This window comes from Podarcis erhardii, assembly GCF_964252035.2.
Source record: "Podarcis erhardii genome assembly, chromosome: 7".
Classification (NCBI taxonomy): Eukaryota; Metazoa; Chordata; class Lepidosauria; order Squamata; family Lacertidae; genus Podarcis; species Podarcis erhardii.
Window position 1 is genome coordinate 84,846,313 of NC_138511.1, and position 22,327 is coordinate 84,868,639.

A 22,327-nucleotide genomic window follows, 5' to 3' on the forward strand; every position below is an offset into this window, starting at 1 on the left:
GGTTAAGAACAGTTTCAGGTTAAGAACGGACCTCCAGAACAAATTAAGTTCTTAACCAGAGTTACCACAGTACAGTAGTCTGTTGAGGCAGGTTCTCTCTGCTCAGAGATGCTGTATTTGTAGGTTTGAAGAGGTTGAACATAACCCTCATTTTCTATTCTGTTTTCAAGCAACCAAAATCCAAGTCACTTTCTCATTGGTCTGCCACTGGGCAAATAAAGAAACAAATACCTTGATTCTGCCACAAATCATAGGGTGATTACTGAAAAAGTTGCTTATTTTGCTTTTGTGAAGAAAAGCTACACCTTACCAAGATATTACTAATGTTACATAACTATCCTAAGAAATCTTTTTCATTTCTGTATGATGGTTACTTTTATTAAGACCTATGGTGACAACAATAAATTATTGGCTTTTATGAACTGATAATTGTTTACTTTCTGTGAATCTACAGCCAAGCAAACTTCTAACCAAACAAGCTGGTGTAATCCAAGTTTCCTTTCATTATGTTGAAAGCCACTGCTTATATTGTGTCATGGTTAGCCACATCCCATTTAATATATAGTCTGTGAGATTCAGAGCCAAGAGTCAGTGTCTGGGGTTATTCAAGCTCCACTAAATCTGTGGCAAGCCTTCAGGTGAAGGATCCAAACAAGTCCATGCTCGTGTTGGTTTTTTTTCCAGGTAAGGTGCATTCTTTTTTAAGGCAGAAAAGAAGAGGGTGGGATTAACTTGCTTATCTAGAGATGATTTATGCACCTGCATAAATGTTATGGATCAGGGAATGCAGCACAGTCCCAAGCCACGAGAATTCCTACGTTGTCTAGCTTGGCTTTAGCCTCATGGATCTTCAGACCATATCCAAGGATTTCTACCCAGCATGACCATCATGTCTGTGGCTAATGGAAGTTGTACTACAAAACATCTGGAAGGACACAGATTAAGAAAGGCTGATCTGGGTGCTGCATGACCAGGGTGCTACTTGTTCCCAACTGCACCTCACCCATTGACCACAGGGGACAGTCAGGATAATAAATGCTGATGAGATAATAGAAGCATAGAACTTTAGTGTTGGAAGGGACCTTGAGAATCATCTAGTCCAGTGTTTCCCAACCTTGGGCCTCCAGCTGTTTTTGAACTACAATTCCCATCATCCCTGACCACTGGTCTTGCTAGCTAGGGATGATGGGAGTTGTAGTCCAAAAACAGCTGGAGACCCAAGATTGGGAAACACTGATCTAGTCCAACCCCCTGCAATAGCCGGAATATGTAGCTGTCCCGTACAGGGATCAAGCCTGCAAGCCTGGCACCATGCTCTTACCCACTGAGCTATACAGATAATGCTTAAGTAGCCTGGCTTTAACCAGCACCTTTTAACTGAGCCTGGAGATGAATGGGGAGACATTAGGTATGGTGGGAATTGACAGCATCCCAGTGTGATTTAAGCAGTATGGCCCACCACCACTTAACTTTCCTTTAAGCTAGTGTCCTGTCCCAAAATGTATTCATTCTATGTATATCTTTTTCGACAGAGTTGGGCAGCTGCTGAAGTTGAGACGCTTTGTCACAGAGATGAATGACCCAGAGCACCAAGCACTGATGAGAGACCACGAAGGTGAATCATTATTACTACATCAGTTTTCTGCACTTTCCCCTCTTGGCTGCTCGGTCCACAGGGTTCTGGTAGCAGTGGGCCTTTGTAGCCACTTCAGGAATGGGCCATGCTGTATTATTTTACTGTTGTTAGCCTCTCTGAGCCCAGCTTCGGCTGGGGAGGGCAGGATATAAATAAAATTTTATTTGATTGATTGATTGATGATGTGCCTTTACCCACAAACTACTGTGCTGTTGCATGTTGGCACAGAGTGAGCTAAGCAGAGCAGGGGGCTATTTAAGCCCATCCCACCTCCCTCTTGGCTTCTTCAGATCTTTATGGTACATGCGCCTCTGAGGAAGCCTTGTGGAGGAAAGAGAAACCACATGTGGCAGCAGTGGTGGTATGAGCCTGTAGCCAGGCTGCTTTAGTTTCATGCTTAGGGCAGTCAGTGCTACATCTTCCCCGTGGCCCCTGAAGCAGGAGGTTCAACCCCATCTCATTCAGCAGTGGTCCCAGCACAAGGGGCAGGCAGTTAATGATGCCCCTCCCTGATCACCTTTGTTCAGATTGCTACTTTTGCTTTGATAGCGGAATCATCATGTTGTCGCCCAAGGTGTTTTCATGGGTAAGTGCGACATTAAGTCAGCCTTCTGCCTTCTGCCAATCCACTGTTTCATCACCACGATGGGAAGTTCCTCATTAAATAGCAGTTTGGGGCTGTTACAAATCGTGCCTTGACATGGCTGGGGATGGATGTGACCTGTTCTGGTGCACAATCCTTTTGCAGTGCTGCTGCATATACTATTGCTGGCACTTTGGGTTTTGGCAGCAAGGGTATACAGGCCATGGTGGACTTGACATTACAGCCTTATGTTAGGCCATCTAAGGGCCCACATTGGTTATGGTTCCACCTGACGTGCATCTCACAGTGCTTACTAGTGTCCACAGCATGGTGTTTTGGGTCAGTCAGAGGGTGTAGAAAACTGCTCAGTTTGGGTTGTCTCTGAGCTTCAGTGCATTGGATGGGTAGGCGTTGTATGAGGTGGGAATGCCTCTTGCCAACATGGTTTGACCCTGTGCTGCTGCAGCACGCCTCTCAGATCCTTGTCATTCACGTGGGTGCAATAATTTGGGCTTGCTAAAAAGCAAAACCCTTGTCACCCAAGCCTGCCTTTAACTTCTCCTGTGGCGTGCCTCTTTATTTCACGCCTGTAGTTGCAATAGGAGGTGCCGACAGCAGCTACTATCCACCTGGTTTTTTTAAAAAAATACTATCTTTTTGCTTTCTTTCCTGTAAAATGGATTGTGATTGCACAGTTGAAACCCACGAAACCCTTTACTGCAAAGCCCTGGCAAAGACTCTACAAGAGATTGACCCGCCAGTGACAGTGGGATTCTATGCACCATGGGGAAGAAACAAAAGAAGACTCCTAGATGAAATTGAAAGTAAGTACGACCAATTCCCATGGGAACAGAAAGCCCAGATAAGGAGACAAAATGTAAGGAGTGTGGAATAAAATGGGGCCAGGAGAAATCAATATCAAGTAATAACGGGTACAGACTAATATAAATGGTGTGCTTCTGCTTTCTTTTACAGGCCACATGCCCACGGAGGGAGAGGAAGGTGGAAGAAAGTATTCCCTGTTTTCACTCATTTGGCATATGATTCTATGTTACCCTGCTTCTGGTTCAGAAGAATACAAAGGTACCCAGTACATCTTCATCCATTTCGATGCCTGGGAGTATGTGGGATGTGACCACATCTGGGCTGGCATTCTTACAGCGCTGCTTGATGGAATCGAAGGAAAAAACAAAGCACTTTTTACAACTTTTATGATCCTTGATGGGCAATCTCTGAAAAAAACTAAGAGAAGGAAATGGGTTTTTAAAGGATGGGGGAAGTTCTTCATTCCTATAATAATAGGTTTGATTCTTATTTTACTAGCAGTTAGCATGTTGATAAAGGAAGATAATTTAAAGTCGCTCTTTGGATCCACTGCTTTAGTAGGGGCTATTCTGTTTATCGCTCCTTTCATACACGTAATGACAAAGTTCTACTACACACTGAAAAAGAAGCTTCAGATAGAAATTGACAGAAACACCCTCAGTGCCAAGATGGGCTTCATGAACTTTGTGAAAGAAGAAGTGGAAACCATAGCTAATTTCCTCCAGTTCTTGGGATGGATAGAGAATCGAAAGATCCTGGTGGTCCTGAAGATCATCAATTTGGACAGGTGCACACAGGACAAAGTGGTGGATGTTCTGGATGCCATAAACATACTTCTTTCCAACAAAGATGCCCCATTTATCTCCATCTTGGCTGCCGATCCAAGCATCCTTGTGGACTGTATTCAGAAAGAAAAGAAAAATACAAACGGCTACTTGTACTTAAACCGAATTGTGTCCTTGCCCTTTTCCCTGCCGCGTATGACTCCCAAGGACAAATTAAGGCTGTTTAATGAGATTCTGAAGGTGGATTATGGGAATCCAGCTGCATGCTCTTGTGAAGAAAACATCATCAAGATCACGGTGGTAGGTTTAGAAGACCCCAGCTGTAGCGAAAAGTTAAGTATTTGTAAGCACCTGATGAATAATGAATACATCCCAGGGAATTCTGCGCAACTGAAGAGGGTGGTGAACACAGTCCTGACCATCTTGTCCATCACCAAGATGGAATCGAAGGCTCCTTGGAAATATGAGGAAAAAATTGACATCAGAGAGGTGATAGACTGGGTTGTTCTTTCCAACGGCTGGCCTTGCCGCCTGAGCTGGATTTTGCAATGTTTGGATGATGCCCGATACCGAAGAAAGCTTGAGGAAAGCCAGAGGAGGGAAGCAGATAGACAAGGAAGAAATCTGCTATGGAGGGAAACAGAGGAAGACGGCAAAACATTACTGGAGATTTATGATGACCATGAGCCAGCATTGGCTAAGATTAAGAATGATATCCAAAAACTTCTGGAACTTGATGGAGATCCAGATCTTTTCAGAAGCTTCCTGGTCACCAGGTCCCATATCACAGCAAAGTGGGCCAGATATTTGGCAAATTACCTGATCAGTTTGGATCTCTCTTTGAAAAGGCCGTTTGAGTTGCTACGGGGCCTGAACAGCATAACAGCAGAGGAAGAAAAAGCAGAGAAAGAAACAGTAGACGAAAAGGCAGCAAGTCACCATCCATTGAGGGGAGAAAGACTTTGTGCTGGCCATCAGGCAATGGCTGTTCCCACCTGCCTTGCCCGACGCCCCACCTCTAGGAGTATTCTTCATAAGGAAGCTGTTCTGAGAGGAAGAAATGTGAGGGGGGAAAGGCTCTATGCTGGCCATGAGGCAATAGCTTTTTCCACCCGCCTTGCCTGACGCCCCAGCCCTAGAAGACTCCTTCATACGGGAGGTGTTTTCAGAGGAAGAATTATGAGGGGGGAGAGACTTTGTGCTGGGCATCAGTCAAAGGCTTTTTCCACCTGCCTTGTCCGGCGCCCCAGCCCTAGGAGTCTCCTGCATAAAGGAGCTGTTTCTGAAGGAAGAATTATGAGGGGGGAGAGACTTTGTGCTGACCATCAGACGATGGCTTTTCCCACCTGCCTTGCCCCACCCTCCAGTCTTTCCCAGACCATGACTTCAAGAAAAGCAGAAACATCTGAGATGACAGAAGATGAGTTCAGAAATATTTTTTTTAAATAACTTTGTAAGTTGTGTACCTTTGTTTTTCAACTTGACCCTTTTACAAGGTTTTGTATGTATTGTGGTATTTTATTCATTGTGAATTGCTGTTACTTTTACTGATTATAGTTTAGTAATTATTTATTGTAATCGTTGAGAGTGAATTTCTGTTTAATTATTATTTGCTGATACATAATGTTATTGTATATGTAATGGATTATTGAATGTTACTTTATTTGATATAAATTGTTTATTTTAAAGATATATTTTTATGATGACTTTTTTGTATTGGATCAAATTGATATAAGGTGTGTGTGATCTTTGTTGTATATTTTGTTGTTCCTTCAGCTTGTAAACAGCCTTGTGTATACTAATATAGAAAGGCAGCAAAAAATGAAAAAAATGAAATGAAATCAAGAACACTGTCACAACAGCAAGCCACAACTCAAACAGTTTGAAAATGCATATGGATACAGGTGTGAGACAGCCTTCTGCAGTTGTGCTGGTCGAGGCTGATGGGACTTGTAGTCCAAGACATCTGGAGGGCACCAGGCTGAGGAAGGCTGAGCTTAGAGATTCGAAGGACTCTACCACTTATCATTTCTCAAAAGGGTTAAAAGCAGTGCTATTTTTCTAGAAAAAGAGGTGCCGGAACTCATCATGAACACCTCCCTTGTTCTCTTAGAATGGCAATGGCGCCTACCTGAGAGGTATCAGAACTGAGTTCTAGTGAGTTCCAGGGCTGGAAAAAAGCCCTAGTTAAAAGAACCAAACACAAAAATACCCCAGAACCACCAATATCCATGGCCCAGAAATTAAACCTCAACCAATACTAGTTAGACATTTGGTAGACAATTTTAACAACCCTGGATCAATACTGGTTTTCCAATTAGGGTGTTAAGTCAACTCTCAAATCATTGTATCTCAAATGCTCCTATCTCTGTGTTTCTTACACAGGAGGCTGTTAAAGAAGGCATTAAAAAGCAACAAGACAAATACTTTCAATATGCATTGTTTTAAATCAGTAGTTAATATACCGAAATGGCAGAGCTTGAAACTCAGATGGGAATCTCCCCCACCAAACCCTGAAATGGCACTGCTGCATGTGTATCACTGGAAAATGAAACACTGTGAAAATTAGGGGGTCTGTTGTCTCTTCGGGACCTACCTGAAGACCCTCTTGTCAATAAGCTATTTTCCAGTCTGCATTTGTATTGGGGTATTTGTATTGGGTATTTTTGGATATTTTAATTCTTATTGCAGATAGGTAGCCGTGTTGGTCTGCCATGGTCAAAACAAAATAAAAAAATTCCTTCCAGTAGCACCTTAAAGACCAACTGAGTTAGTTCTAGGTATGAGCTTTCGTGTGCATGCACGTGTATCTGAAGAAGTGTGCATGCACACGAAAGCTCATACCTAGAACTAACTCAGTTGGTCTTTAAGGTGCTACTGGAAGGAATTTTTTTATTTTGTTTTAATTCTTATTGGTTTGCCGTCCTGGGCTCCTCTCACCTGGGCAGGAGGAGGGTGTTCTAAAAGTGGGAGATATTGACAACAGCACATGGTCAGATCACTTTCTGTTGAGATTTATGTAGGTATAGTTAAGGCAACATTTCAGCACCGGTTTTTGTTTAGGCAAGCCTACCGAGATATATAGATGGTGATGTATTTTAATTTATTTTACTGTTAATTTATTTTACTTTTAATTCATTTTAATTACTGTTTTTAACTGTTGTTTACGATAATTTTAATATTTCTTGTAAGCACCTTAAAAGCGTCAATACAATAAAGTGGTATATAAATTTTATTAAATAAACCAACAAGTGCTGGTGTGTGTGTGTGTGTGTATTGAAGTCTTTATACTTAACTATAAATGTCATGGAACATAATGTTGGTGAATTTGCTCTCTGATTTCCAGGATTAGTAAAAGAGTGTTATGGGTTAGAATTGATATCTGGACCCAGCCCAATACATTTTGATGTTTGAAGCAGATTATTAGCAGTGCTGAACATGCCAGAACACAGTTCCACCACTTTTTTTGTTGGGGAGGAGACAGGAGGCTCTCGGACCTGTCAGAACATTGCACCTCCTTCCCTAAACTGGGCAAACGTTTTCTGAGCTTAGGAAAGGAGGCGTAAGGCTCTGACAGGCCCTGCTGCCTCCTTTCCAAAGCTGGGAGGGCTTTAGAAAGGTGTCAGGATGGCTCTTGGACCCCCTCAAAGCATCGTGCCTCCTTCTCTAAGCTGCGCAAATACTTCCCAGGATTGAAGTAGGAGGTGCAAGCCTGTGTCCCAGCAGAATGTCGGATGGTATGACCCTGTGGTGAAAATAAGCATGCAGAGTCAGGTACTGAGAGTGCAGAAAAAGTTGTGGTATTGCCGCAAGTCATTATCATGCATCATGTAATAACTATATACCAAGATCATAATGAAGTTTCAGTAGAACATGCATTTGTTTAACATGTAATTGTTTCTCCTGGCCCCAGGGAAAATTTGTGCCCAGAGAGTACCGGCACCTTTTTTTTTGCAGAAACAAAGCACCGCCTATAAGATCCCCACCCCTCACCCCATTCCCATATATACATTCTGGCAGTTACCGTATTTTTCGCCCCATAGGACGCACTTTTTCCCCTCCAAAAATGAAGGGGAAATGTGTGTGCATCCTATGGGGCAAATGCAGGCTTTCACTGAAGCCTGGAGAGCGAGAGGCATTGGTGCGCACCGACCCCTCTCGCTCTCCAGGCTTCAGGAAGCTATCCGCAAACCTTGCAAACCCGGTGGGAGTTCCCGCGGGCTCACAAGGCTTGCGGGCAGCAGCCTGCAGCCCCGGCGAGTGTCCGCAAGCCTTGCGCAGCCTCCGGAGGGCTCCCCGTGCTTCGGGCGAGTGTCCGCAAGCCTTGCACGCCCGGTGGGAGGTCCCGCCGGGCGCGCGAAGCTTGGGGCGGCAGCCTGCAGCTTGAAGCACACGGAGCCCTCCAGAGGGTGCCCCGTGCTTCGGGCAGGTGTGCGCAAGGCTTGGGGTGGAAGCCGCGGCTGGGGGGGAAATAAATTTTATTTATTTATTCCCCCCCCCAAAAAAAAACCCGAGGTGCGTCCTATGGGCCAGTGCGCCCTACAGGACAAAAAATACGGTAAATCTGACTTCAGCTCCGGCAGTGGGTCAGCATTCCCCACTGCATCCAAGGGCAGCAGGCTAACTTAGTGAGTGCAGAAAAGAGAATGTGGCCCTCCAACTAACAGGAAGAGCTGGAGGGGCTGCCCCTGCTTTACTCCCACCCGCAGCACCTGCCACCTGAAGCAGTTGCCTCACTCGGCCAAATGATAGGGCAATAATAGAAATGGTGGGAATATGAAAATCATTTCAAAAGAGATTACACATGCCTTTTCTGACTGCTTCACCCCTATCCAGCACCTATGGGTGAGGCTCGAGATCTGTGGGTGCAGAGAACAACAGAAGCATTTTGGGAGAGGAAGAGAGGCAGAGAGAGAAACAGAAGGAAAAGAAATAATAATATTAATTTATTATTTATACCCCACCCATCTGGCGGGGTTTTCCTAGCTACTCTGGGCGGCTCCCAACTGAATATTAAAACACAGCATTAAACATTAAAAACTTCCCTAAACAGGGCTGCCTTCAGATGTCTTTTAAAAGTAATATAGTTACTTATTGCCTTGAAGGAAGGGTGTTCCACAGGGTGGGTGCCACTACCGAGAAGGCCCTCTGCCTGGTTCCCTGTAACCTCACTTCTCGCAATTTGGGCGGTTAATCTTGGGGAGTGCTGGATCCAGGGGATTTGATTGTGAGGCAGTAAATTTACTGTGGGAAAGAACGCTGTGCTGTTTGCCTCTTCCTGTGCTCATCTTGTATAATTGTACATAAATACAAACACTGCAAACTCACATAAGCATCCAGAGATCTCTCCTTCCAGAGGAAGCTGGACCCAAGAAAGCAGAACCCCTGAAATCTCTTGCCATTTCGGGAAGTGGGGCACCTGTAAAAATAATGTGTGAAACTCTGTAAATTGGTACCATTTATAGTTGAAACTCTATGATTTATTATTTTTTAATGGAGACACAATTTCTTTCCCAATGTAGAAGAGAAAGGGCCCCTGGCTCTCTGGAGGTACAGTGGTGCCTCGCAAGACGAAAAGAATCTGTTCCGCGACTCTCTTCGTCTAGCGGTTTTTTCGTCTTGTGAAGCAAGCCCATTGACGGCTTAGTGGATTAGCGCTATTAGCGGTTTAGCGGCTTATCGGATAAGCGGCTTAGAAAAAGGGGGGGGGAGAAAAAAACAACGCAGGAACTTGCAATATATTTTCGTCTTGCGAAGCAAGCCCATAGGAAATTCGTTTTGCGAAGCACCTCCAAAACGGAAAACTCTTTCGTCTAGCGAGTTTTCCGTCTTGCGAGGCATTCTTCTTGCGGGGCACCACTGTATTTGGTGTTAAGGAGGAAGTGGGGCCTTTGAATGGAGCCCAAATACATCTACAGTGGTACCTCGGGTTAAGAATTTAATTCGTTCTGGAGGTCGGTTCTTAACCTGAAACTGTTCTTCACCTGAGATACCACTTTAGCTAATGGGGCCTCCCGCTGCACGATTTCTGTTCTCATCCTGAAGCAAAGTTCTTAACCCGAGGTACTATTTCTGGGTTAGCGGAGTCTGTAACCTGAAGCGTCTGTAACCTGAAGCGTCTGTAACCTGAGGTACCACTGTATATGGTACACTTGAGGTTTTACCCCAAGCAGGGCAATATTTGCACACACAGATTGGTGACCTCAAGCGAATGCTCACCTGCTAACACTTCCTGTCATAAATAAATTGCAGAGAGTTGAGGGCGCTGGTGTCCATGGCTCAGGAGAAATGGGGCACTGGGAGCCTAGTAGGGTTTATGATAACCCTGCAGTGCGGTCCAATACTGCAAATATTATCTTTGTGGTTTATGGCAGCCCTGTCATATCATTGTGAGATGGTCCACAATGAACATGGGTTTCAGAGCTGGAAGCATACCTACGGGACCGCCTCTCCTGGTATGCCCCATGGAGAGCCTCAAGGTCCATAAAGAGCAACACCCTAGAGGTCCCGGGCCCTAAGGAAGTTAGATTGGCTTCAACCAGAGCCAGGGCCTTTTCAACACTGGCCCCGGCCTGGTGGAACGCTCTGCCTCATGAGACCAGGGCCCTGTGGGATCTGATCTCTTTCCACAGGGCCTGTAAGACAGAGTTGTTCCGCCTGGCCTTGGGCTTGGAGCCAATTTGATTCCCTCCCTCCTTCTCTCTCTTTTTTCTTTTCCTTCTCCTCCTGCGATGAGGCTAAATTTTAATATTTTAATGTTCCATTATTTTAATGTATTTTATTTTTGTTTTTAAGTTGTAATCATTCATCTTGTTTTTATTATTGCTTGTAAGCCGCTCTGAGCCCAGCCTTGGCTGGGGGGGGGGCGGGGTATAAATAAAAAAATATTATTATTATTATTATTATGACAGGCCTGAACTCTTAGCCCACTGTTCATATTTTCCTATGGCAAATTGAGCGGAGCTTGGAAATTAAAACGTCTTCTTCCTTCCTTCCACACGTCAGTCACACAAGCGAAGCTTTCCTCGGTCCTAAATGGTCCTAAAACCTTGCGGACGTTTTCTGTCACTCAACCGCTTTTTTCTCTCTCTGTACAGTGTAGCCGCGTACTGTACTTGGCTCTCCTGAGGTAGAGACTACAATCCCCAGCATGCAACGGGGCAGCCCAGAGCTGAGGAAAGCGATTGCATCTCCCAGAATGCCCTCGGGAGACCAATCAGAAGGATGAAGGTACCCCGTAGAATACCCGATGGGTCACGCAGGACCTATCCTGATAAGCAACGTATCCGCCTCACTTCACAACGACAGGCGCCTCGGCCAATCCCTCTCGAAATCTCCCGGCGGAGGGGCGGCGCTGCCGGGGAGCGGCAGCCCACGCGGCCTATCAGCGCCAGCCCCGCCTTCCGCGCCTGACAGGGGCGGTTTCTCCGCACACCGGCTCCTTCGTCTTGAGCCTTTCCCGAGGCCGCCGCCATGGCGCTGAGCGGGGGCTGGTGGAGCCGGGCCATGGCGCGGGCGAGAGGGGCCGGCGGCCTGTTGAGGGGAGAGGCCTGGCCGTGGAAAGGGAGGGCGGCGAGGCCCAGCTCTGGGCGGGGCCCGGGACCTCCCGTCGTCTCGGAGCTGGACAAGGCAGACGCCTGGCTCCTCAGGAAAGCTCACGAGACCGGTGAGGGAAGGGCGGCGGGCGGAGAGGGGGCTGAGGCGCGCGCAGGGAGGGGGTGGGGCCTGCGGAAGGCCGGCGTGGGCGGGGCTTCTGGAGGGGCGGGGCTTAATGCCTGTTGCAGGAAGTAGACAGATAAAGACGTTGCAGGGCGGGAACAAGGAGGCTTAATGTGGGCCAAGGGTCACCTCTTAGGATCCCGCTTTTAAAATTAACTCCATATTTTAGATATTTTACATTGCATGTTTAGCTTTAATATCCCCCAACAATATTATATATATATATATGCTATTAGGCAGTACCTTTATCAATGTGCAAGGTTCAGAGTTCGGCAGAGCTCATCTTCAGGGTAGGTCAGGCATAGGCAAACTCCGGCCCTCCAGATATTTGGGACTACAATTCCCACCATCCCTGACTACTGGACCTGTTAGCTAGAGGTGATGGGAACTGTAGTCCCAAACACCTGGAGTTTGCCTATGCCTGTGGTAGGTGGTGCATAACGCAGAGTTGGAAGGGATCAGAAACACACACCGCCCCCCCCCCAAAAACCCCCCACAATTACACTGGACGTTGAGGTCTGCATATAGACTTAGCCAGCATGGACAGTGGTCAGCGCTGATGGGAGTTGTAGTTGAAACAACACCTGGAGGTCTGTATTATCTTCTTTAGTCAGACATCATTTGTGAAGAGAAACAAAGCTAGCTTTATATCAGCAGAGTTCGTGACTGATTTTACGTACAGTACTAGGCAAAACAGTCAATTGAAGCATTGCCTAGTGATTTTAACTAAATATCAAAGATCCTCTTATGTGGAACATGATTTAGAACAGGGATGCAGAACCTGTGGTCTTTCAGAGATTGTAGGACTGTAACTCCCACCAACCCTTACCCTTTCAGTATACAGGAAGTGCCTTTTCCTGGCTTAGACCAGGCTGTTCTAGCTCTGAATGATCAGTTTTCTTGAATGGCACCTCGCCAAGGGATCTCTCTGCACCATCTGCTTCTTCACCCTCTTAACTGTAGGTCTCAGGACTGAGCCTGGGGCCTTCCACTGGCACCTGTTTGGTGGTTTGTTTCTTTGCCTGCCCCTTAGCTAAGACTTCATTACAGTATTGTTCAGGGTCTTTAAGTACTTTTATCATTATGCTGTTTCTAGCTGCTGCTTCAGATTTTGTTGATGCTGTAATCTTGCATTGGTACGCGGGTGGTGCTGTGGGTTAAACCACAGAGCCTAGGAGTTGCCAATCAGAAGGTTGGCGGTTCGAATTCCCATGACAGGGTGAGCTCCCGTTGCTCGGTCCCTGCTCCTGCCTACCTAGCAGTTCGAAAGCACACCAAAGTGCAAGTAGATAAATAGGTACCACTTTGGCGGGAAGGTAAACGGCGTTTCTGTGCGCTGCTCTGCTTCGCCAGAAGCGGATTAGTCATGCTGGCCCCATGACCCGGAAGCTGTACACTGGCTCCCTTGGCCAATAAAGCGAGATGAGCGCCACAACCCCAGAGTCGGTCACGACTGGACCTAATGGTCAGGGGTCCCTTTACCTTTACTTTTGATCTTGCATTCTTTCATGTATTTAACATGTTTATATGCCACTTTTCAGCCAGACCTTTCAGAGTGGTTTAAGTAATATTCTAACATACCAATAAAAATTCTATAATAAAACCAATTTGCTCCAAGAGAATAATGTGAAACGTGAATGCTCATTAAATCACCATGGCTGTTTCCATTGCCTTTCAACCCACCTTACTCCCACAGTTGCTTGCAGTTGGGCCGCCAGTTGCCCACCAAACTGCCTGCTCCTCCTTCCCTTTTCCCTCTCAGTGGGCAGAGAGGGAGGAGCCAGGCAAGCTGTGGCACAATGGTCTAAAGTCATCCTTACAAACAGTATCATGAAGAATAACATAAAAACATAACATAACATAACATAACATAACATAACATAACATAACATAACATAGCACCACCTAAAACATTAACAGCTAAGAACACTTAAAGATATTCAGAACTGAAACAACAGCAGCACTTTTCTGTTTTTGAGTGTTCAGAACGCTTCATGAATACAGTGGTACCTTGGTTCCTGAACGGCTTGGCTCCCAAACAAGTTGGCTCCTGAATGCTGCAAACCCAGAAGTATGTGTTCTGGTTTGCGAAATGTTTTTTGGAAGCCAAATGTCCGTTTCGGCTGTTGGCATTGTTTCTGGGCCAACCAGAAGCCGTGCCGTGGTTTGTGAACGTTTTGGAAGTCAAATGGACTTCCAGAACAGATTGAGTTCAGCAACCAAGGTACCACTGTATTGTCTTAGTTAATCCTTGTAACAACCAGTTCTGTAAAGTACTGTGACAGTTATGTTTATTAACAGTAGCACTAGACTATCATATTTTACAGGCTTACCTGAGAGTATGTCTCAGTGGGGCTTACTTCTGAGTAGATATATGTAGGGTGTACTATTAGCATTATTAATATGTATTGATTTAATCTGATAAAACCATGTCTGCTTAAACACAGAGGAGATGGTTCTTATTCCCTTCCTCCTTTCTCACCAGGTTTCCTCTCCTGGTTTCGGAATGGCTTGCTGGCTACTGGTGTTGGAGTGATTTCTTACGTTCAGAGCGACATGGGGCGCGAAGCAGCTTATGGTAGGTAACAAGCAAGTCGATACTCAGGGTGGGGTGACAGGATATTGGCAGATCTTAGTTTGCTGCCATGGATAAAGGAATCATTCCATCAAAATGTTGTTGGCGTCATTCTTCTAAGAGGATAACAATCATAGAAGGGGTTACCTGTGTCAACAGGCCAACACCCTTTCCTTAGGGAGAAGTGAGAAGCCACAAAGTCAGCTTACATGGCTCTGATTCATTTATCCTTTGGATCAGAAACTTGCATCGTGGGTTCATACAGGCCATACAATTGCCTCATCTGCAGTGTGCAGTGATGGGGAGCGGAAAAAATGTTGATTCATAGGATGGTTAGTAACAACAAACAGATGCCCACTGTAACCACAGTATTAGGCAAGCTTGACGGTTTGAACGCTTTTAGCCTTGTTTACTAAATACAGGTGATACATGCTGAATTACATCACTCTCCAGTCAAGGGTATCGGAAAATTTCCCCAATTTCCACAGGACACTTTTCTAATTCAATTCAATTTTTAAACATCACTGGCAGTGTTCAGAATTAGCCAGACACATTTTATGACTAGCGTGGGTCCATTTGGGACCACGTGGAGATTTGTGGATGCCAGGTTGGCCACCGAGGAAAGCAAAATGTCACGGAGAGAAGGATCTGAAATATTTCCCTTGTAGCTTGAATTCATTTTATTTTGCGTTGTTTTATTTGATGTTTTAATGTGTTGTAAACTGCTTGGAGATTTGTTCTTTAAAATATAAAGCGGTATAAGAATCAGAATCAGAATAATATCATCATACCATGGAGTGGGGGGGGGGGACACGACACACATAACCTTGATATTCCATTATGGTGACCACAGCCCAGGTTTAAAGTGCCATTTGGCGATTATATATCTGAGTTTCTAACACTGATCACTGGTAATATGAGAATAAATTACAGGCCTGCCTTTCAGGGCCGTGGTAAGGATAATTAAGAAGAAGAGTTTGGATTTGATATTCCGCTTTATCACTACCCTACACGGGTGGCACTGTGGTTTAAACCACAGAGCCTAGGACTTGCCGATCAGAAGGTTGGCGGTTCGAATCCCCGCGACGGGGTGAGCTCCCGTTGTTTGGTCCCTGCTCCTTTCAACCTAGCAGTTCGAAAGCACGTCAAAGTGCAAGTAGATAAATAGGTACTGCTCCCGCGGGAAGGTAAATAGCATTTCTGTGCGCTGCTCGGAAGCTGTACGCCGGCTCCCTTAGCCAATAAACCGAGATGAGCGCTGCAACCTCAGAGTCGGTCACGACTGGACCTAATGGTCAGGGGTCCCTTTACCTTTACTTTTAAGGAGTCTCAAAGCGGCTAACATTCTCCTTTCCCTTCCTCCCCCACAACAAACACTCTGTGAGGTGAGTGGGGCTGAGAGACTTCAGAGAAGTGTGACTAGCCCAAGGTCACCCAGCAGCTGCATGTGGAGGACCGGAGACATGAACCCGATTCACCAGATTATGAGTCTACCGCTCTTAACCACTACACTACACTGGCTCTAACACTAAGGGTGGGTCCCCATGGGTCATTTTCTGAGACTTGGTCAAGGTCTTCCAATACAGCTGATGAAATAGAAGGTACCTAGCCTCTGGTCTTCTGCCCCTCTGCTCTTCAGAGAAAGGATGCAACCACAAGCTGTATAGTTTGCATACGTAGCAGGAGAGTAGGCCTGGGTGATATATCAATATATTGCCCAGGACCAGTATATGGGGGCAGGCCGCAATGATAGCTTCACTCAGCAGTATATTGCTGGTGAAACTACAGTGGTACCTCAGGTTACATACACTTCAGGTTACAGACTCCGCTAACCCAGAAATATTACCTCGAGTTAAGTACTTTGCTTCAGGTTGAGAACAGAAATCGTGCTCCAGCAGCACGGCAGCAGCAGCAGCAGGCCCCATTAGCTAAAGTGGTCCTTTAGGTTAAGAACAGTTTCAGGCTAAGTACGGACCTCCGGAACGAATTAAGTACTTAACCTGAAGTACCACTGTATCACTGCATCCCACTGTATCACTCGAGTGCCTTTGCCCCCAGCATGCTGAGGGAGAAACAAACTGGCTGGGAGCTAGAGGCAGAGGGACTCAAGCTGTGGCAGCTTCACCAACAATATACCGCTGGTGAAACCAGCATCGCACTCTGCCCCGACATAGGGAGAATCAAGCTGAATCGGTGGGGTGCCCTTTCAGCTTGTTCCTTCCTCCGCTTCTTTAAACTGCATGGCTGAGAAGCGTGCTGCTGTCAAGCAATTTTACAGAGCCCCCCCACCCGCCGCAGCCCGCGAGGCACCGGGGTGAAACCGCCTCAGTTCCCACAAAGAGCTGCAGCAGTTTCACCCGGCATCCCGCCAGCTGGGGCCAACACAGCTTTTTTCAACGTCCTGGTGTATTGCTGGCGACACACCGCAGCTGTAGCTCTGGAGCTCAGGAAGTGGGCACTAGCAGCACAGCCTGTTTTGCCCATTTGCAAAACCTGTTTATTTGCCCTGCTGCAGGTGGGGAGTCAAAATGGCTTTAAAGTGACTGTATTGAGAAGACTTTGCAAACCGGAAAAGAGCAGGTTGTTCTTCTAGGGCTGTTGCCGTGTAGCAAATGACTTACGGAGAGCTGTGTTGTCCAAGGGGGAACCTACTTGAGATGCGCCTTGAGCAACATTTGTCTGTAGACACTGTACTGTCTACGACTGGGGCCGTCATTCTTCCAACATTTGGAAGAGCTAATTGATGGTTAGAGCCAGAAAGAGCTTCTCTGAATAAGTGAGTCAAAAGACAAGAGGAACCTTAATAAGTCTCAATTGACATTTCAGACACTAATAGCTCTTGTGATGTCATCTTCTGTAAACGGCACCCAGAAGAGCAAACGATTCTACAACCTTGAAAGTCAGACAGGGACTGTTTCAGCGACCTTGGGCAGTTTGCTTGTCCCTAGGAAAAAGCTGGGTGTGGAGCAGTGGCCGACTTTAAAAGCTCAAGGCCAGCCGTGGCAGTTAGAGGCTGAGGATCCACGAGTTGTAGGTGTATTCCATTTGCCCACATGGAATGCCCAGGAAGGGGTAGCAGGTGTGCAGAGAGGAAGGAGAAGCAGAGGGTTTGTTCTATGAAATGGGCGACTTGAACTCTTTAAGCCTGAATAAAAAGGAAAGTTGAAATTGATGTGCCCCGAAGCAGGGAAGGAGACAAGAGGAGGCAGGGTTTGACCACATCAGGACTGGGTAACCTGTTGCCCTTCCAACGTTGCTGGACTATGACTATAACAGTTGACCATTGATGATGATGATAATTTATTATTTATACCCGCCCATCTGGCTGAATTTCCCCAGGCACTCTGGGTGGCTCCCAATCAAGTGTTAAAAAACAATACAGCATTAAATATTAAAAACTTCCCTAAACAGGGCTGCCTTCAGATGTCTTTTAAAGGTAAGATAGCTGCTTATTTCCTTGACATCTGATGGGAGGGCGTTCCACAGGGCGGGTGCCACCACCGAGAAGGCCCTCTGCCTGATTCCCTGTAACCTCACTTCTCACAGTGAGGGAACCACCAGAAGGCCATCGGCGCTGGATCTCACTGAACGATGGGTGTGGAGACTCTCCTTCAGGTATACAGGACCGAGGCCGTTTAGGGCTTTAAAGGTCAGCACCAACACTTTGAATTGTGCTCGGAAACGTACTGGGAGCCAATGCAGATCTCTCAGGACTGGTGTTATGTGGTCCTGTTATGTGTTATGTGGTCCCAGTTACCACACTAGCTGATGAGCTGATGAGGACTGGAGCCCAACAACACCTGGAGGTCACAAGTTTCCCTGCTCTGAACTGCATTCTTGCTTGCTTATAGGAAATCTACATTACAGGGCCCAGCAGAAGTCCTTTGTGAGATGCTGGCCCCCTGGCCTTCAGCTCCCTAAGCACCAGGCTGTGCCAGCAGGTGCTTCTCTGTCCTCTTCGCTCCATTTTTGTATGTCCACCTGCCCAACTGGGTAACAATATCTCAATTCTTTCCCCATTTACTTGCCCCCCCCCCAAGCACACCAGCACTTGCAGCCAGGCCAGCACTTAAGGAGTAGCACTGGTTCCTTTCCCCAGAGGAACAAGGGCACCAGAACATACACTTGGCCCCTTAAAGTGGTTCTCCCTCCCTCGCCTCTCCTTCCCCATTTTAAAGGAAGTTCAGCACGCTGATAATTATGCAGATTGCATTGACCTATGCGCTTGCATAATTCCGTCATCTTCCAAATGTAAATAGCTTTTCCTAAAAACAAGCCATAGTTCTGCGGATAAGCTGCAATTTGTTAATTGGCTTTTCTCCAGATACCGGGTTTCATTACAGTATTGTCACCTCTTTCACCTCAATGCAGTCAGGAGAAGGAGGTTGCTGGATGGGCTCTGTGAGAAGGCAAGAAGAGTAAAGACTGTCATGTGTCCAGCATTCCCTGTGGCTGCACAGTGAAGGGGGCAATCTGCAACTATGGGCAAGTTTGTTTTAATGTATCCTCCTCCATATGCAGTGCAGAAGCTAGGCACACAAGACCACAGTTTTAGGTACAGCATCCTCTTGAATTGCAGCAGCTTTGGTAAAAATCCCACTCTCTCACAGACACTATATATATGTGTAGTGGGTGGGAGAGAGAGTAGCAGTTACACAGCAAAGTCAATACAGTGGTACCTCGTGTTACATACGCTTCAGGTTACAGACTCCGCTAACCCAGAAATAGTGCTTCAGGTTAAGAACTTTGCTTCAGGATGAGAACAGAAATCGTGCTCCAGCGGTGTGGCAGCAGCAGGAGGCCCCATGAGCTAAAGTGGTGCTTCAGGTTAAGAACAGTTTCAGGTTAAGAATGGATCTCCGGATTAAGTACCGTATTTTTTGCTCTATAAGATGCACCAGACCACAAGATGCACCTAGTTTTTGGAGGATGAAAACAAGAAAAAAAATATTCTGAATCTCAGAAGCCAGAACAGCAAGAGGGATCGCTGCGCAGTGAAAGCAGCAATCCCTCTTGCTGTTCTGGCTTCTGGGATAGCTGCACAGCCTGCATTCGCTCCATAAGACGCACACACATTTCCCCTTACTTTTTAGGAGGGAAAAAGTGAGTCTTCTAGAGCAAAAAATACGGTACTTAACCTGAGGTACCACTGTATTGTTGGGATATTGAGGGCTGCCTGAAAAGGATTTAGTCACTGCTGAGTCTTAAATCTGTCAACTGGTTCCAAAACAGTGCTTCTCATTTATGCCACAGTGGGGCAGTGGATCCTCATACTTGAAACTGAGCTACAATTACTTGTGTTGGTGTTCCTGGTTTATAAACGGCATTTGTGGTTTTGAGAAATGACATAGTTGTACAGATATGAAGGCGTGGTGGTGAGGAATAATTCTGATCAAGTTTTTATCTTTGAGGAGCCAGTGGAGTACACATGGTTTCTCTTTTGGGTTTATCATGCTGGAAATAACAACTTACCTCTGCAAGACAGTGTGCATGTCAAACATTCCAACTGAATCCCTTTCACCTCCCCAGGCGTGATCTTCCCTGTCCCAGTGGGATCTTGCCCTCCACCACTACAGCAGGAGACTTGGAGTGGGTCTCTTTGTATATCAAATAACCTCCAGATTTGGAGGAACAGATTAAATACTTTCTTTTCTGAGCCTGTGCCACTTCTGGTGAATAGGGAAACTCAGTACGGATGGGTAACCATATTAATTCAGAGACAAGAGGTAGGCAAGATTAAAAGAGACCTATGCAGGCTTTAGAGTCATGTAGAACTTTTCACCAGTGGTTTGTTTTTTCAGCCCATGAAGAGCTTGGCTCATCTTGAAGGCATGTGTGCTCCTAGCTCAAACTTAGTTGGTCTAATAAAATTTCATGTTACTTTTTAATGTCAGCTTGAAGGTCTGAATTTATAAAGAATACAGTGGTAACCTCGGGTTACAGACTCTGCTAACCCAGAAATAGTACCTCGGGTTAAGAACCTAGCTTCAGGATGAGAAAAGAAATCGCATGGCGGCAGCAGGAGGCCCCATTAGCTAAAGTGGTACCTCAGGTTAAGAACAGCTTCAGGTTAAGAATCGACTTCCTGAACGAATTAAGTTCTTAACCTGAGGTACCACTGTACATAAGAATTAATAAGGGATTTCTCCCCTCCAGTATAAGCCCATCCAGACACACATAGGGTTTTTTTTTGTTTTAGTAGAAGGCTGTTGAGTTGTATAGACAGGCATATTCACTGCTTAAAGGTAAAGGTAAAGGTACCCCTGCCCATACGGGCCAGTCTTGCCAGACTCTAGGGTTGTGCGCTCATCTCACTCTAGAGGCCGGGAGCCAGCGCTGTCCGCAGACACTTCCGGGTCACGTGGCCAGCGTGACAAGCTGCATCTGGCGAGCCAGCGCAGCACACGGAACGCCGTTTACCTTCCCGCTGGTAAGCGGTCCCTATTTATCTACTTGCACCCGAGGGTGCTTTCGAACTGCTAGGTTGGCAGGTGCTGGGACCGAACGACGGGAGCTCACCCCGCCGCGGGGATTTGAACTGCCGACCATGCGATCGGCAAGTCCTAGGCGCTGAGGTTTTACCCACAGTGCCACCCGCGTCCCTATTCACTGCTTAGTACTGCCCAATGCTGACTTTTGTATCTCCTTGCAGGTTTCTTCATCCTGGGTGGAATCTGCGTCTCGTACGGCAGCGCCTCCTACCTCGTCAGCCTCTTCCTCCTCCGTCGCACCATGATGCTGTCCTTTTCCACGGCTCTCCTGAACTGTGCCGCAGTCACCACTGTGGCACTGTTCTGGCTGTGCGCCATCTCCCTCTACATTGGGCGCTTGGAGGTGGAGATCATCCAGGACGACCCCAATGACAAGTGCCAGGACAAGAAAAAGGAGGACGGGAAGTCCGATAAGTGAAGGCCCAGTTGGCTTGTGCAGACACGCGATTGTATTCTGTGGACTGCAGCTTTTAAGGCCACCCCACCCGGCATGTTTGAATCCTTCTGCCTTTTGGGCCGAAGGGCAAGGAGAGGCGGCTTCCTTGCAAACAAGAGACAAGCGGATGTGTTGGCTGCTTTGTATTTATTTCAGGTTTTCCAGATGGGCTCTGGGAAAGTGACAGTAGCAAAAATCAGGTCACCGGCAACGACAAAGAAGGGAATTGTTCAGAGGACACTCTGCTGAGCCAGCAGCACGCACTCTTGCTGAACTGGGATCTCTGGCACGTAAGCATTCTGTTGAAGTTGGTCTTGCTCTGCTCTGCCCCCCGCCCCCCGCTTCAACCAGTTAATTGATATGCTAGCTGATATTTATCAGCTAAAGATATTGTAAGAAATGCCCTGCTCTCTTGGCATCTCCTGTAAAGCCTGGCCCTGCTTTTCCAGTGTTGCTTATACTCCCCAATCCTCCTGCTCCTCACATATCAGGTGTATCTCTTCTGCCACTGGCCCATGCCTTCTTTGCTCCACCTGTCCAAATCAGTTGACATTTGTATTAAAGACACCAAAACCAAATCTCCTACTTTTTTTTCCTAAACCTGGTGACAAAAAACTGCTCACACTCTTTCCTCTGATAGCAGCTGGGCACACAACTCTTGGTTTTAGCTGGGCAGACTAACTTCTACCCTGTTTCCCGAAAGTAAGACATCCCCCGAAAATAAGACCTACTTGCAGTTTTGCCTCTCGCTGTAATATAAGGCACCCCCCCCCAAAATAAGAGCTCCCCCGAACATAAGGCCTCCCCAGAATATAAGGCCCCCGAAGCTACCATAAGGTGTCTGATGCCTCTGGACCGTAGCGGCAGGTGCCGCCGTGCAGCTCACTGATTGGCTGCAGCACAGCCGGAGCTGTTCAGGTAGTGCAAGGTCTCTTTAAATCAGAGAGCCTGTGCCACTGCGAGGACAAGCTGCTGCCTCTTGCTTGCTCTGCCCTGACGGAGTCTGGCTGACTCACAATTAGACAATAAATGTGTACCATATTCTTCTTCATGGAAAAATAAGACATCCCCTGAAAATAAGACCTAGCGCATCTTTGGGAGCAAAAATTAATATAGGACACTGTCTTATTTTCGGGAAAACAGGGTACGTACAAAAGCGATTTCATCGATTCTGCCAGCTGGCACCTAAGGCCGTCTTCTCCCTTCATAGCTTCCCAGACTTTTCACATCAAGGTGTGAGGGTGGTTCTTGAGATAAGGTGGGACCCTCGAGGCATG

At 46.6% G+C, this 22,327-nt stretch overlaps 2 protein-coding genes across 3 annotated transcripts; both read left to right on the forward strand.

The window, feature by feature from the left end:
• The first annotated feature begins 478 nt into the window (after positions 1-478).
• LOC309345717 (NTPase KAP family P-loop domain-containing protein 1-like) lies at positions 479-6,472 on the forward strand. Of its 2 annotated transcripts, none has more exons than XM_081869036.1 (4): positions 479-684; positions 1,533-2,222; positions 2,915-3,043; positions 3,195-6,472. In XM_081869036.1, the coding sequence occupies exons 2-4, from the start codon at positions 2,219-2,221 to the stop codon at positions 4,952-4,954; spliced, it is 1,893 nt and encodes a 630-aa protein (XP_081725162.1). In that variant the 5' UTR covers positions 479-684; positions 1,533-2,218; the 3' UTR covers positions 4,955-6,472. The 2 variants fall into 2 exon arrangements, with proteins under 2 accessions (XP_081725162.1, XP_081725161.1); XM_081869035.1 differs by having other exon boundaries at positions 1,533-1,615.
• A 4,782-nt stretch (positions 6,473-11,254) lies between these two features.
• Positions 11,255-21,628, forward strand: TMEM160 (transmembrane protein 160). Its single transcript, XM_081869812.1, has 3 exons — positions 11,255-11,495; positions 14,034-14,126; positions 20,776-21,628. The coding sequence occupies exons 1-3, from the start codon at positions 11,303-11,305 to the stop codon at positions 21,030-21,032; spliced, it is 543 nt and encodes a 180-aa protein (XP_081725938.1). The 5' UTR covers positions 11,255-11,302; the 3' UTR covers positions 21,033-21,628.
• The last annotated feature ends 699 nt before the right edge of the window (positions 21,629-22,327 follow it).